This window comes from Lampetra planeri, chromosome 58, assembly GCF_965212315.1.
Source record: "Lampetra planeri chromosome 58, kcLamPlan1.2.h2, whole genome shotgun sequence".
Taxonomy (NCBI): domain Eukaryota; kingdom Metazoa; phylum Chordata; class Hyperoartia; order Petromyzontiformes; family Petromyzontidae; genus Lampetra; species Lampetra planeri.
Genome location: NC_136164.1, coordinates 2,282,512 through 2,299,533, shown reverse-complemented (window position 1 = coordinate 2,299,533; position 17,022 = coordinate 2,282,512). Strand labels below are relative to the sequence as shown.

At 52.0% G+C, this 17,022-nt stretch overlaps 1 protein-coding gene across 2 annotated transcripts in view; it reads left to right on the top strand.

Annotated features, from left to right (window-relative positions):
• Window positions 1-17,022, top strand: part of LOC144736031 (voltage-dependent T-type calcium channel subunit alpha-1G-like) — a 93,322-nt gene that overhangs the window by 13,332 nt on the left and 62,968 nt on the right. For both annotated transcript variants that reach the window (XM_078618672.1, XM_078618671.1), the window contains exons 6-9: window positions 2,635-2,727; window positions 5,932-7,099; window positions 8,109-8,434; window positions 9,320-9,751. In XM_078618672.1, coding sequence (XP_078474798.1) covers window positions 2,635-2,727; window positions 5,932-7,099; window positions 8,109-8,434; window positions 9,320-9,751 — 2,019 coding nt within the window. The remainder of the gene's footprint in view (window positions 1-2,634; window positions 2,728-5,931; window positions 7,100-8,108; window positions 8,435-9,319; window positions 9,752-17,022) is intronic.

Sequence of the window (17,022 nt, the reverse complement as noted above, 5' to 3'; positions counted from 1 at the left end):
TGGGAGTACCCACACTTTACCCCACCGCGCGCTTGGTTTGTGTGTTACGTGGGGTGAGTGGGTGGGGTGGTGGGGTGGGTGAGTGCGGTGGGGTGACTGGTGGGGTGGGCTGGGTGAGTGGGGTGGGTGAGTGGGGTGAGTGGTGGGGTGGGGTGGGTGAGTGGGGTGGGGGGGTGGGGTGGGGTGAGTGGGGTGGGGTGGGTGAGTGGTGGGGTGGGTGGGGTGAGTGGTGAGGTGGGTGGGTGAGTGGGGTGGGGTGGTGGGGTGGGTGAGTGGGGTGGGGTGAGTGGTGGGGTGGGGTGGGTGAGTGGGGTGGGTGAGTGGGGTGGGGTGGAATAGGTGAGTGGGGTGGGGTGTGTGGTGGGATGGGGTGGGTGAGTGGGGTGGGGTGAGTGGTGGGGTGGGTGAGTGGGGTGGGTGAGTGGGGTGGGGTGTTGGGGTGGGTGAGTGGGGAGGGTGAGTGGGGTTGGGTGAGCGGTGGGGTGGGGTGGGTGAGTGGGGTGGGGTGGGTGAGTGGGGTGGAGTGGGTGAGTGGGGTGGGTGGGTGGGTGGGGTGGGTGAGTGAGTGAGTGGGGTGAGTGGGGTGGGGTGTGTGGTGGGGTGGGTGAGTGAGTGGGGTGGGTGAGTGGAGTGGGTAAGTGGGGTGGGTGAGTGGGGTGAGTGGTGGGGTAGGGTGGGTGAGTGGGGTTGCGTGAGCGGTTGGGTGGGGTGGGTGAGTGGGGTGGGGTGGGTGAGTGAGTGGGTTGAGTGGGGTGGGTGAGTGAGTGGGATGAGTGGGGTGGGTGAGTGGTGGGGGGGGTGGGTGAGTGGGGTGGGGTGAGTGGTGGGGTGGGGTGGGTGTGTGGGGTGGGTGAGTGGGGTGGGTGGGTGGGGTGGGTGAGTGAGTGGGGTGGGTGAGTGAGTGGGTTGAGTGGGGTGGGTGAGTGAGTGGGTTGAGTGGGGTGGGTGAGTGGTGGGGTGGGGTGGGTGAGTGGGGTGGGGTGAGTGGTGGGGTGGGGTGGGTGAGTGGGGTGGGTGAGTGGGGTGGGGTGGGATGGGTGAGTGGGGTGGGGTGTGTGGTGGGGTGGGGTGGGTGAGTGGGGTGGGTGAGTGGAGTGGGTGAGTGGGGTGAGTGGTGGGGTGGGGTGGGTGAGTGGGGTGGGGTGAGTGGGGTGGGTGAGTGGGGTGGGGTGGGTGAGTGGGGTGGGTGAGTGGGGTGGGTGGGTGGGGTGGGTGAGTGAGTGTGGTGGGTGAGTGAGTGGGATGAGTGGGGTGGGTGAGTGAGTGGGGTGGGTGGGTGAGTGGGATGAGCAATGTAAGAAACCTGCTGCACCACCAGGAGACGGAATCGCACCGGTGACCTCTGGATCTCCAGTCCTGCTGACCGTTAGCACTGCAGTGTCGACAGCGAGCGTGGAGAACACGAATACATAAATAAATCAGGGTCTGAGATTGCATTGAAAATAGCGACAGCTTTATCACTGAATAGATTATATGCGCGAGTGTGACTTAGCGTGCCACTCAAAATTCAAGTTGGTTATTTTCAAGGTCACGCAGCCTGCTTTTATTCGTGCGCCGTTCAACTCAGGCCACTGCGAGTTGAGAGGCGATGCCGCGCGATATTTATCGGCCTCTCAACGGAGTCTGACAACGGATCGCGGGCAAGGCATACAGAGTTGCAGAGTAGATCGAGTGGATGAGTGGGTGGGTGGGTAGGTGAGTGGGTAGGTGAGTCATTGAGTGAGTGGGTAGGTGAGTAGGCGAGTACGGGGAGCGGTGGCGCAGCGGTTAGCGCACTGCGCTACAAACCCGGCGACCCGAGTTCGATTCCCACTCACGGCCAACACCCACTGATGATTATCTGAACCGGTCATGAGCCTCCCATAGGTCAACACAGCCTCCTGTATAAACATCGCCACTGGGAAGACAAAGGCGGCCGGGCGTTGTGCTGACCACCCACCTCCTCGTGTGCCAGAGTGCCGGCCTTCATAGGTGCTGTCTGCTAACAGCACCTGCCCCAACAGTCTGGCAAGGCTACACGGGGGATCTTTGTGTGTGTGTGTGCAGTTGCGATTTTGTGACAGATATTATTTTAACCCTAATAAGCAATATTTCCCTTAAAAAATGTAACATTTGTCCATTATGCATGAGTGTTCTCATGATTAAAACATATGGCTTTCAGATGTTATTTACACTTTCGTGCCATTAATATTTGAGCTGTACGGGTCTCCAGCCCGTGCAATATTGAATGGTGTCCTCTATTTATCCATGCCCATGTCTCTTTGCGCGCGCGCGTGTGTGTGGTTGTGTACGGTGGGGAGTGGTGGTGCAGCGGTCAGCGCTACGCTGCGGTACTAACCCGGCGACCCCGAGTTCGATTCCCGGCTCACGGCCACCAATGCCGGTGACGATTATCTGAACCGGTCTTGGGCCTCCCCTAGGTCGACTCGGCCTAAAATGAGCACCTGGTGCGGTGTGCGTAAATATTGCCACTGGGGGAGACAAAGGTGGCCTGGCGTGGTGCTGGCCATCCACCCCGCCTCGTGTGGCAGGGTGCCGGCCTTTGTAGGTGCTGCTGCTCGCTAACAGCACTTGCTCCAACAGTCTGTTACAGGCTACACGGGGGAACTTTGTCTTCATGTGTCTCCCTGGCAGGTGATCACGCTGGAAGGCTGGGTGGACATCATGTACTACGTCATGGACGTTCACTCCTTCTACAACTTCATTTACTTCATTCTGCTCATCATCGTAAGTCGCACAGCGCACTTGCGCTCACTCACCACGTGCTTACGAAAACAATTTTTTATTTCACCAGGTGTAAGGCCCTTTGTTGCGATCGAAACGTCATGATATTTTTGTTCACTGTATTTATTTATATTATAATCATTTTTTCTATCGATGTGACTTTACTGAAAGAACCTTAGAATATGAATTCCTGCAGTCCCGAAAGTTTTAAGTCAAAATGTAAATACGTGATGTTGATTCTAAATATGGAGGGAAAACCCGGAGGACCCGGAGAAAAATCGCGTGGAGAGAGAGACACGCAAACTCCAAATATACAGCAGCAGGCGTCATGGTCGGGATCGAAACCACGACCTCCTGTGTACCAGGCGAGGTAGTTAATGTCTCCGAGCCACCGTGATAATCATTAGAGAGAGAGACGCAAACTTCAAACATACAGCAGGCGTCAGGGTCGGGATCGAACCCATGACCTCCTGTATACCAGGCGAGGTAGTTAACATCTCCTAGCCACACACACACCTACAGACACACAGACACACGCACAGACGCACACACGCACAGACGCACAATCAACGCAGAGCACAACCGCGGCTCGGCCTCGCACCGCTCTGAGCTTCTCTCCTCCGGGCTGCGATTCTCTGCCTCCTCGCCGCGTTGCTGTCGACGCGTCTTGATTTAAAGGGGCGACCAAAAATATAAAAACCCGGCCTGCCCTCTTCGCCTGTCAGCCGCAATCAGCGGTGGGAGCCTCAAAGTGTTCCACCTGCGTCCCAGGGTGACCCGCCCACAACATGTGTGTGTCCGTGCGTATGTTCGTGCGTATGGCCGTGTGGCCTTGCATGTGGCCGTGTGTGTGTACAGCTGTGTGTGTGCGGCCGTGTGGCCCTGCGGTGGTAGATGGCTGTGTAGCATCACGGCCCATGGTGGTTCGGCTACCAACGTTTTTGCTGGACGTGTTCCCACCGCACCGGACCAGACCCCACCACCAACACCACCACACCCAACGTCGCTTTCGCCCCAACTTCTTATAACCTCAGTTTAACACGTAGACTTTCGCGACCAATATAATCCATAATAGAGGTTTTTGGGTTAGATCGCGTAAATATATAAATGTGTCGTTAAAACCCGCCACCACCCGACACAGCCAACTAGTAAGGGTTGTCACGTAAACAGAACGTGGCCAATTCGTCACTAGTACAGCACTAGTGTATAGTGTAATGTATAGTTGTGTAATGTATAGTGTAGTGTATAGTAGTGTAGTGTATAGTATTGTAGTGTATAGTAGTGTAGTGTATAGTGTAGTGTATAGTAGTGTATAGTGTAGTGTATAGTAGTGTATAGTAGTGTAGTGTATAGTAGTGTAGTGTATAGTAGTGTAGTGTATAGTGTAGTGTGTAGTGTAGTGTATAGTGTAGTATACTAGTATAGCACACCGGTGTGTTGGAGAGCCAAGCCACAACATTTACAATCTGAGTACGACGTTTCGCCAGTGATTACAACCAGCTTCATCAGGCGACAGCCATATTTGTGGAGAAGTCCACCTGTTTCGTTTCTTATATACAGTGAGGGAAAAAAGTATTTGATCACCTGTTGATTTTGTACGTTTGCACACTGACAAAGAAATGATCAGTCTATAATTTTAATGGTAGATTTATTTGAACAGTGAGAGACAGAATAACAAAAAAATCCAGAAAAACGCATGTAAAAAATGTTATAAATTGATTTGCATCTTAATGAGGGAAATAAGTATTTGACCCCTCTGCAAAACATGACTTAGTACTTGGTGGCAAAACCCTTGTTGGCAATCATAGAGGTCAGACGTTTCTTGTAGTTGGCCACCAGGTTTGCACACATCTCAGGAGGGATTTTGTCCCACTCCTCTTTGCAGATCTTCTCCAAGTCATTAAGGTTTCGAGGCTGACGTTTGGCAACTCGAACCTTCAGCTCCCTCCACAGATTTTCTATGGGATTAAGGTCTGGAGACTGGCTAGGCCACTCCAGGACCTTAATACGCTTCTTCTTGAGCCAGTCCTTTGTTGCCTTGGCCATGTGTTTTGGGTCATTGACATGCTGGAATACCCATCCACAACCCATTTTCAATGCCCTGGCTGAGGGAAGGAGGTTCTCACCCAAGATTTGACGGTACATGGCCCCGTCCATCGTCCCTTTTATGCGGTGAAGTTGTCTTGTCCCCTTAACAGAAAAACACCCCCAAATCATAATGTTTCCACCTCCATGTTTGACGGTGGGGATGGTGTTCTTGGGGTCATAGGCAGCATTCCTCCTCCTCCAAACACGGCGAGTTGAGTTGATGCCAAAGAGCTCCATTTTGGTCTCATCTGACCACAACACTTTCACCCAGTTGTCCTCTGAATCATTCAGATGTTCATTGGCAAACTTCAGACGTGCATGTATATGTGCTTTTTTGAGCAGGGGGGCCTTGCGGGCGCTGCAGGATTTCAGTCCATCACGGCGTAGTGTGTTACCAACTGTTTTCTTGGTGACTATGGTCCCAGCTGCCTTGAGATCATTGACAAGATCCTCCCGTGTAGTTCTGGGCTGATTCCTCACCGTTCTCATGATCATTGCAACTCCACGAGGTGATATCTTGCATGGAGCCCCAGGCCGAGGGAGATTGACAGTTCTTTTGTGTTTCTTCCATTTGCGAATAATCGCACCAACTGTTGTCACCTTCTCACCAAGCTGCTTGGCGGTGGTCTTGTAGCCCATTCCAGCCTTGTGTCTTGGCCATGGTGGAGAGTTTGGAATCTGATTGAGTGATTGCTTCTGTGAACAGGTGTCTTTTATACAGGTAACAAACTGAGATTAGGAGCACTCCATTTAAGAGTGTGCTCCTAATCTCAGCTCGTTATCTGTATAAAAGACACCTGGGAGCCAGAAATCTTTCTGATTGAGAGGGGGTCAAATACTTATTTCCCTCATTAAAATGCAAATCAATTTATACCATTTTTGACATGCGTTTTTCTGGATTTTTTTGTTGTTATTCTGTCTCTCACTGCTCAAATAAATCTACCATTAAAATTATAGACTGATCATTTCTTTGTCAGTGGGCAAACGTACAAAATCAGCAGGGGATCAAATACTTTTTTCCCTCACTGTAGAGGCGTAGATGTGTTGACCACCCTTCTGCGCTCTTGCACAATGTAATCCCCCCCCCCTACATTCCGCCGTGTGCGTGACCCCCCACAGGTCGGCTCCTTCTTCATGATCAACCTGTGCCTGGTGGTGATCGCCACGCAGTTCTCCGAGACCAAGCAGCGCGAGTGCCAGCTGATGCGCGAGCAGCGCGCCCGTTTCCTTTCCAACGACAGCACCCTCGCCAGCTTCTCGGAGCCGGGCAGCTGCTACGAGGAGCTGCTCAAGTACGTGGGCCACGTGTACCGCAAGGCGGCTCGCCAGGCCCGCCGCGCCTACCGCGAGTGGCGCCGCCGCCGGAGACGCAGGAGGAGTTTCGGCGGCGGCGGCGTCGCGAGCACCGGGAGCGTCTGCGCCGGAGGGGAGTACGGCACCGGCGCGGAGTACGCCGGAGGGTTTTGCTCGGCGGCGTGGGACCGGCGGCGGGGGAGGGCCGACGGCGGCGGCGCGGCCGGGGCCACCGCCGTGGCGTTCGGCCGGAGGCGGCAGAGGCCGGCGAAGGAGTCGGCGGAGAGGAAGAGGAGGCGGCGGCGGAAGAGGATGCGCTCGATCCACCACCTGATCCATCACCACCACCACCATCACCACCACCACTACCACCTCGGCTCCGAGCAGCAGCGGCAGAAGACGGATAAGCTCGTCGTGTTTGACAGCGGCGGCGGCGGAAACGCCAACGGGAGTTCCCGGCTACTCGGGAGCGAGTTAGGAAATTTGCGCCAAGCGTGCGGCGAATGCGGCGGCTCCAGCGGCGGCGGCAGCAGCAGCGGCGGCAGCAACGACGGTGGTGGTAGCGGTGGTGGCGGTGGCGGCGGCGGCGGTAGCGGGGGCGGTTCGGCGCGTCCCTCCAACAGCCTCATGCTGCCGGTAGGCCCGAGCCTGCAGCAGGCCTCGAGTTCGGAGTCGGTGCACAGCGTCTACCACGCGGACTGCCACCTTGACGCGCTGCCTCTCCGCCACTCGTCGGCGGCGGCCTCCCCGCGCACCGAGTCGCTCCGCTCGGTGGCGCGGATGAGCGCCGCGGCCGCCGCCGCGGCCGCCGCGGCCGTGGCTCAGGTCCAGGGAGGAGGCCCCCCCAGCGGAGAGGCGCCGGCGGCGGCGGGGGGCGCCGGGGCGTGTCATGTGGTGGCGTCGGTGTCTGACGGAGGGAAGGAGAAGAGGGTTCAGTCGGCGCCGCCGCCGATGGATCCGTACACGAAGCTCCAGCACTTTGTGGGAGCTCGCAGTGAGTGCAGCCATTGGCTCGGTCTTCCTCTCTTGTGCATACGCTTGCGTGTGTGTGTGTGCGTGTGTGTGGGTAAATTGAGCTTCCTTTGCACCGTATGTAGCCAGCCGTGCATAATAGTGTAGAGTATAGTGTATAGTAGTGTATAGTCTCGTGTATTGTGCAATGTATAGTAGTGTAGTGTGGTGTATAGTATTGTATAGTGTGGTGCATAGTAGTGTAGTGTAAAATCTAGTGAATTGTGTTGTGTATAGTAGGTTGTATGTATGTTGAATTTCTTTCGCACCGTGCGTAGCCAACCACGTTAATTGGAGGTCGTTGTGGTTGTTGTTGTCGTTGTTTACCGAGCCGCCGTATCCCACTGCTCGCTTGCGACGCGGTCGTCACGCGGTGTGCCGTAGCACCGGCAACTGCAATGCGTTGCGATTGATGTTCAATCACACCGCGTTGCAGTGGGGCCTGCGTTTGCAATTGCATTGCACTCTTTCAACACTGCATCGCGATTACAATGCCAAGTGCTGCGGTGCTGACTCCCACAATGCATTGGAATTAATTATAATGCATTGCAATGCGACGTCTAATGGATTGGCATTTTAATGCACTACATTGAAGTCGAGTGCATTGCAATTACAGTCCAATTAAATGTGCTGTAGTTTTGCTCCCACAATGCACAGCTGCGCTCCTGACATTGACTTCATAATATTTTTCTTACGCCAATGTTGTCCCGACTGATCGCGCTTGCAGCATCGTAGACCACTGCATTGTTAGAAAGCGACCCTCGGGAAACGTAAATCACACAACTGTCTCCGACCGCGTTAGGAGACGTAATTTTGCGTGACGTCGTACGGTAACATCGTCGCGTGTTGACGACGTCACCGTCGCATCATCGTACCGACGACGGGGGACGCAAGCGGCGTTGGCAAGCGCCGTGCAAGGGAGCGAGCGCCGTGCGAGCGATCGAGCATTTCGTGCCGTGCGCTGTGGCTGTGCTTCTCCTCCCCTTCCCCAGGCTCGTGCTGCGGAGGGGGGGCGCCCCCCCTCTCGGTGTCGTTTTCCGCAGGGGCGGCGCGCGGCGACGTGCTGCCCTGCAAGCTGGAGAAGTGCTCGTTGTGCGCGGAGGCCGTGTCGGCCATGCGGCGGCACGCCCAGCGGGACTACGACGACGATGACGACGATGACGATGACGACGACGACGACGACGATGACGACGACGACGATGACGATGATGACTTGTGTTCCGATTCGGAAAACGACGAGAATGAGAATTGCGAAGGATATAATTCAGATGCGGATCGAGACCGGCAAGAAGAAGAGGAGGAGGAGGAGGAGGACGAGGTGAGGGCTTTGTGGCTCCTGGCGCGCTTTACTCGATGATTGGTCGGTAGGAAGTGTTAATATAGAGAGAGGACTGCAGACCTCGGGCCATTGCTTGTGGTAGCAGGCGGTCGCTCGTGCACCCACTTTGTTCAGGATTTCTCACGCCTCCGAGTCGTTCTCTGTCGACGACGAGACACGGTGGCGGCGTAACCATGAGCGTCACAAGTTGTTTTTGTTTGAAGGAAGGGCTAAATAAAAAAGTAAATGGTTTTATTTTTGTACCAAGTGTCAGGCCACCCATTGAGCTGTTCTGTAACTCTTTTATCAGAAGCGACCATCATCATCACCATGTGGGAACTTGTTGCAACAGCCAAATGTGTGACGTTGATTCTAAATGTGGAGGAAAAAACATGAGGACCCGGATAAAAATCCACGCAACCACGGGGAGACACGCGAACTCCAAGTAGAGGTGATGTCAGGTTGAACCCACGAACTCCTGCATATGAGGCGAGGTAGTTAATCTCCTAGCCACCATGGTGAGATGTTAGCTCCACATATACAGCAGGTATCAGGGTCGGGATCGAGCCCACAATCTCCTGCACACCAGGTGAGGGAGTAATCATCTCACCCAGCCACTGTGGCGCTTCTTAAAACTGACTGACCCAACCGATGATCACGACGGCCACGAGGATGTGAATTGGTGCAGTTCACATGGTGAGTAATTATCTCTGACCGTGCAAAACCCCCGATGAGCAAACCTAGCCGACGGCGCTCACCGTCGACGGACGAACGTCCGGGCTCGCCAGTCCCCGTCCTCGGGGCCAGAGCCTCCTCCACCACCCACCAACACCGTCCTGCCGGGGGGCCGCTGGCCGACTGATCGAACTCTCGCTGTCATCGCAGGCCCATGTCACCGCACGCGGTGGCGCCGGCGTTGGCGCGGGCGAGTGCGTGTACGAGTTCACGCGTGACGTCGTGCACTCGCGCCCGCACCACGCCGGCTGGAGCTTGGGGCGCTGCGGCGATCGCTCGGCATGGGACGCGGCGGCGGCCGCGGCGGCGTCGGCGGCGGCGTCGGCGGCGGCGAGACGGCAGCGGGCGCAGCTGACGCAGCAGCAGCAGCAGAGGAAGAAGCGGAGGAGGAAGAGGAGGAGGCGAGGGAGAGGCGAGGAGGAGGATGAGGAGGAGGGCGAGGGTGGCGGTGCCTGCCGGCGCTGCCTGCGTGCCCTCGCGCACTGCCTCCGCAAGATCGTCGACAGCAAGTACTTCAACCGGGGCATCATGGTGGCCATCCTCATCAACACGCTCAGCATGGGCATCGAGTACCACGAGCAGGTAACCGCCGCCACCCTCACCCACACGGGCGTGACGCTATTGCTACTTGGATCGGCATGCCGGCGATGCTTATCGCGTCGCGCCCAACAAGATGCCAGGCATTCCTCGGCCGCCACTCAATCACGAGCCGGCTCCCCAATCGTCCGCCCCAATCGTCCCCTCCGGCCACGGGCCGCCCTGCCACCGCTGCCGCCGCTGCTGCCACCCATCGCTCACCTTTCCCTTATCGTTCCGGGTGATGGCTGAGTGCGTTGGGCTGTTTAATGGTCTGAAGCGAGTTATTCGTTTTAATTGAATAAGTGGAGAGGTGCGTGCTTGCAGTTATTTATGTTTGCGTGCAACATTCCAGCGGGCACACCACTTAAATGAAAAACACAAACCCCACTCCTTAAACGGTGCATTCCCTGGGGCAGCAGGTGACCCCACAGGCTCAGAGGTCAGAGACGCTGAGTTCCCCGCTGGTTAGGGTCCTGGTGTCTAACCGTGGCTTTTGATTGCCCGGCCGTGGTTTCAACAATTCTGAGACGCTCAGATCCCCGCTGGTTAGGGTCCTGGTGTCTAACTGTGGCTTTTGATTGCCCTGGCCACAGCAATTCTACTTTGGTTCTGGAGTGCATGAGTCGATGCGTGCACGCATACAGTAGAGACTCACAGACTCGCAAGAGAGACCCATAGACACACACAGAGACCCGTAGACTCACATAGAGACCCCTAAATTCACATAAAGACCCATAGAATCATATAAAGAGCCATAGACTCACATAGAGACCCAATCGACTCATATAGAGACCAATAGATTCACGTGGAACTAGTTGTCATGCTAAGTTTACGTCTTGCTACCTAACACGAGTACCACACTGTGTGTGCGTGCATGCGGGGAAGTCGTCAACAGCTCGCGCCATTCCACGGTAGAGGAATGTGGAATTTCCACCAGCGGCTCGGCACCGCGCAGAGCAGCAGACGAGCGGCAGCGCCTCGGCGGGGAGGACATTCACCCTCTCCCTCTCTCCCCTTGGCTTGTTGCTTTTTTTAGACGGCGGCGAATCAGAAGAGATATCGGAGCCGTCGACAGCCGCGATGTCGGGGGGGGGGGCGGGGGAGCGGTGACAGAAATTGATCGGGTGGACAACGGGGCGTGAATCAATATTAATGGAGTCTCCTGGAGCCTACGTGGGCTCGGGCAAATTACTCTTTTTGTTCTGTTCTGCCACGCGCTCGTTAAACAGAGGTGTGGGTTTAGCTGTTGTTGCTGATGTTGGGTGAGGTCGCGTGAATGTGTTGTTGTTAAGTGCCGCCCGCCACCACCCGACACGGCCAGTTAGTAAAGGCGTTGATGCGCGAGCAAAACGTGGCCAATTCATTGCTAGTTCAGCACTCACCGGTTATGTTGGAGAGTAAACCCACTACAGCATTTACAATTGTAGTGTAGTATATAGTGTAGTGTATAGTGTAGTGTATAGTGTAGTGTATAGTGTAGTGTGTAGTGTATAGTCAGAGGCGTAGCTAGGGGGGGGGGCAGGGGGGTACATATGTCCCCGGTCGCCAAGGTAAAGGGGCGCCAAAATGAGGCTTACAACGTTACATTATAACTGATTGCGGCGGGCGCGGCAGCCTGAAACTACTGCACAAATCTACATCTCAACCTAAAAGTTCATATATCCCGCCACACACAGCCTACATGTCATGTAATTACATTTTGGTACGCGCGCCTATTAAGAACTTACATGGAAGAACGTCCCAAACAACAGACAGGCGCAGTCTTTCAGCCTTAGTCACTGGCCTGGTTTTTGGTGGCGGAAACTACGACGCGTTATGAAGAGCGTATTTTATCGACTTCAACAGGAGATGTCAACACGGTTTTTACGACTAAAAGACTTGAACACAAAATTTGGATTTCTGCTGGACGTCAAAACTCTTCTATCCGACACAGATGTCGATGCAATTCGTCGAAATTGCACAGATTTCGGAAATTTCTATGACACCGACATCAATGTCCACGAACTTTTCACAGAAATTGGAGATTGCAAAATGCTGCTCAGTAACCGGAATGAAGTTCGACCAGAAACTCCTTTGGATCTTCTTGGTTTTATTGTGTTTTATGGAGACGACATATTTCCGAATTTGCGAATTTCACTGCAAATTTGATTAACAATAGCAGTTTCAATTGCAAGCTGTGAGCGGTCGTTCAGAAAATTGAAACTTATTTTGTGGTATTTGCGTGCTGAAAGAGAAACATTGGAAAAAACAGATTTTTATTACGTGATTGACCAGTTTGCGACAGTGAAATCAAGAAAAATGTATCTTTTGTAGACTATGTCAACCAGTCTACGACAGTGACTGAGTGAGCCATGTAATATAATTTATATAAATTTTCTCCTTTAAATACAATGTTTCATTAAAATTTAAATTGTTATTCCTTATTCGATGTAAGAGTAAAATGTGATTAAACGGGGGGGAGGGGGTGCCAATTTTATAGTTCGTCCCCGGGCGCAAAATATCCAAGCTACGCCTCTGTGTATAGTGTAGTGTATAGTAGTGTATAGTGTAGTGTATAGTAGTGTGTAGTGTAGTGTATAATGTAGTGTATAGTAGTGTGTAGTGTAGTGTATAGTGTGGTGTATAGTGTATAGTAGTGTATAGTAGTGTATAGTGTAGTGTATAGTGTAGTGTATAGTGTATAGTGTAGTGTATAGTGTAGTATATCGTGTAGTGTATAGTGTAGTGTATAGTGTGTAGTGTAGTGTATAGTGTAGTGTATAGTGTAGGGTACAGTGTATAGTGTAGTGTATAGTGTGATGTATAGTGTAGTGTATAGTGTACAGTGTATAGTGTAGTGTGTAGTGTAGTGTATAGTGTAGTGTATAGTGTAGTGTATAGTGTAGGGTACAGTGTATAGTGTAGTGTGTAGTGTAGTGCATAGTGTGGTGTATAGTGTATAGTGTAGTGTACAGTGTATAGTGTAGTGTGTAGTGTATAGTGTAGTGTATGGTGTAGTGTAGTGTATAGTGTAGTGTATAGTGTGGTGTACAGTGTGGTGTATAGTGTGGTGTATAGTGTAGTGTATAGTGTAGTGTGTAGTGTATAGTGTAGTGTATGGTGTAGTGTAGTGTATAGTGTAGTGTACAGTGTGGTGTACAGTGTGGTGTATAGTGTGGTGTATAGTGTAGTGTATAGTATAGTGTAGTGTATGGTGTAGTGTATAGTGTAGTATATAGTGTATAGTGTAGTGTATAGTGTAGTGTATAGTGTAGTGTATGGTGTAGTGTATAGTGTAGTATATAGTGTATAGTGTAGTGTATAGTGTGGTGTACAGTGTGGTGTATAGTGTGGTGTATAGTATAGTGTAGTGTATGGTGTAGTGTATAGTGTATGGTGTAGTATATAGTGTATTGTATAGTGCAGTGTATGGTGTAGTGTATAGTGTATAGTATAGTGTAGTGTATGGTGTAGTGTATAGTGTATAGTATAGTGTAGTGTATAGTGTAGTGTATGGTGTAGTGTATAGTGTAGTGTATAGTGTATAGTGTAGTGTATAGTGTATAGTATAGTGTATAGTGTAGTGTGTAGTGTAGTGCATAGTGTGGTGTATAGTGTAGTGTATAGTGTAGTGTACAGTGTATAGTGTAGAGTGTAGTGTGTAGTGTATAGTGTAGTGTATGGTGTAGTGTAGTGTATAGTGTAGTGTATAGTGTGGTGTACAGTGTGGTGTATAGTGTGGTGTATAGTGTAGTGTGTAGTGTATAGTGTAGTGTATAGTATAGTGTAGTGTATGGTGTAGTGTATAGTGTAGTATATAGTGTATAGTGTAGTGTATAGTGTAGTGTATGGTGTAGTGTATTGTGTAGTATATAGTGTATAGTGTAGTGTATAGTGTGGTGTACAGTGTGGTGTATAGTGTGGTGTATAGTATAGTGTAGTGTATGGTGTAGTGTATAGTGTATGGTGTAGTATATAGTGTATAGTATAGTGCAGTGTATGGTGTAGTGTATAGTATAGTGTAGTGTATGGTGTAGTGTATAGTGTATAGTATAGTGTAGTGTATAGTGTAGTGTATGGTGTAGTGTATAGTGTATAGTGTAGTGTATAGTGTATAGTGTAGTGTATAGTGTATAGTATAGTGTATAGTGTAGTGTATGGTGTAGTGTATGGTGTAGTGTATAGTGTAGTATATAGTGTATAGTGTAGTGTATAGTATAGTGTATAGTGTAGTGTAGTGTGTAGTGTATAGTGTAGTATTTAGTGTATAGTGTAGTGTATGGTGTAGTGTGTAGTGTATAGTGTAGTATATAGTGTATAGTGTAGTATATAGTATAGTGTAGTGTATAGTGTAGTGTATAGTGTATAGTGTAGGAAACCCACTACAACATTTACAATTCGAGCACCGTGACGTTGTTCTGCCAGCATCGGTGGCATATTTAACCACACGGATGAACCATCCCCACCACGGGAACGTGGAATGTCCAGCGCCGGCTCGCGTCAAACTCACGGGGGAGATAGAGACACGCGAGAGAGAGAGAGAAAGGCGACGGCATTCGTTTTGCCGGGATAAACCATTTAAAGGGAATAAGACCCCGCGGCGCTTCTGGATTTCTGGACGTCATGGAGATGGATTTGGCGGTTCTGGGCTTGCGAGCGACGTTCTCCGATTCGGCACAAAGCGGTGGTCGGACGGACGGGGTCGGGGCGCCTCCAACGATCCTCGCCCTCTGGCAGCAACGCCGTCAATGTTTGTGCTAACGAGGCCATCCCCTCCCTCCCTCCCACTCCTCCTTACCTCCCCTAATTCCCTCTCCTGCCTTCCTCCCTCCCTTTTCCTCCTCCCCTCCCTTCCCCTCTATATATATATCTAAGTATCTCTATGAGTGTTTACGTATCTTTATGAGTCTCTACGTATCTCTATGAGTCTCTATGAGTCTCTATGCATCTCTATGAGTATATATGTATCTCTATGAGTGTATATGTATCTCTATGAGTATCTATGTATCTCTATGAGTTTCTATGAGTCTCTATGCATCTCTATGCATCTCTATGAGTATATATGTATCTCTATGAGTCTCTACGTATCTCTATGAGTCTCTATGAGTCTCTACGTATCTCTATGAGTCTCTATGAGTCTCTATGCATCTCTATGCATCTCTATGAGTATATATGTATCTCTATGAGTATATATGTATCTCTATGAGTATCTATGTATCTCTATGAGTCTCTATGAGTCTCTATGCATCTCTATGCATCTCTATGAGTATATATGTATCTCTATGAGTATATATGTATCTCTATGAGTATCTATGTATCTCTATGAGTTTATATGAGTCTCTATGTATCTCTATGAGTCTCTATGAGTCTCTATGTATCTGTAAAAGTTTAATTTATGGAAGGGGCCAGCCGAAGATAGAACACCGGCGGCGCTGCCATGTGAGAGGTTCACATAGATTCCTGTAGACTCCCATAGAGACCCAAAGACTCACATAGAGACCCATAGACTCCCATCGAGACCAATAGACTCACATAGAGACCCATAGACTCCCATAGAGACCCATAGACTCACATAGAGACCCATAGACTCCCATAGAGACCCATAGACTCACATAGAGACCCATAGACTCACATATAGACCCATAGACTCACACAGAGACCCATAGACTCACATAGAGACCCGTAGACTCCCATAGAGACCCATAGAATCACATAGAGACCCATAGACTCCCATCGAGACCAATAGACTCACATAGAGACCCATAGACTCTCATAGATACCCATAGACTCACATATAGACCCATAGACTCACACAGAGACCCATAGACTCACATATAGACCCGTAGACTCCCATAGAGACCCATAGACTCACATATAGACCCGTAGACTCCCATAGAGACCCATAGACTCACATATAGACCCGTAGACTCCCATAGAGACCTATAGACTCACATATAGACCCGTGGACTCCCATAGAGACCTATAGACTCACATATAGACCCATAGACTCACACAGAAACACATAGACTCACACAGAGACCCATAGACTCACATAGAGACCCATAGACTCACGCAGAGACCCATAGACTCACATAGAGACCCATATACTCACACAGAGATGGTGCGTCACATGAAAACTCCGTAAATCATTGGCGAGCCGGGCGGGAAATGGAACCAAATTAAAACCACCCGTTCTGGCAAACGAGCCTCGGCCCCATGCTTCCGAGTTCACAACCGGGTGTGGGTGTCGCGTGCTCGCGCGCACGCAGTCGCCCTCGTCGGCGGCGAGCACGGAGTGCGAGCGTCGCTGACAGCATGGGTCTCTGTCCTTCACAGCTGGCGCAATGACCAATTCTGACCTCCACATTTGGAGGCTCTTGACGCTCCACCTCAGGCCCCTCGCCCTCGAAGGGGGTCTCCATGTCGGCGGCGATCGTGACGGCCCCCGCACACCACAGCTACAGAGCAAAAGGGGGGTCACGATTAGAATGTCGCAGCCCTCCCCCTTGCCATCGACGGACGGACAAAACAAGCTAGATCGCTCGCTCGCTCTGCGAGTGCGCCGTAGTCGCTATATTGATGCGGGCGCATATTCGCGCGCGAATGAACGGGGGCCACCGGCTAAAGGCTCTCAGGTGGTGGCGTCAGGCAGTGTGTGTGGCACGTGCGTGCGCGTGTCCGTCCGTGGATTAATCGACTTAGGCGCCCGGATGAACACCGATGTGTGTACGTGATCCTGCGAAGCGGGCTGGTGTTTGGATTAAGCGAGGCCCTCCATTGCAAACAACACGTGCCGGCAAAGTGCATTTGGAAAAGGTTTTCTTTGTGCTGCGTGGGCGTGCGGGCGGGAGCGCGCGCGCGTGTTCACGCGCGTGTGTGTGCGTGCGCGTCTGCGTGCGTGTGTACCGGGGAGCGGTGGCGGTGCAGTTGGCGCTCTGCGCTACGAACCCGGCGACCCGACTTCTATTCCCGCTCATGGCCAACACCGGTGACGATTATTTGAACCGGTCATGGGCCTCCCCTGGGTCGACTCAGCCTCAAATGAGTACCTGGTGCGGTGTGTAGTAAATATCGCCACTGGGGAGACAAAGGCGGCCGAGCGTGGGGTTGGCCACCCACCCCTGGTCTCTGGAGCTCTCACCTGGACAATCAAGATCAACGGGAACACTCTGCAGTGCAGGGGGAGGACGCGACAAACTCCGCACACAGAAGACAAAGATCCCCCGTATAGCCTGATCGGACTGTTGGGGCAAGTGCCATTAGCCGGGCGTGGTGGTGGCTAGCACCACGCCCGG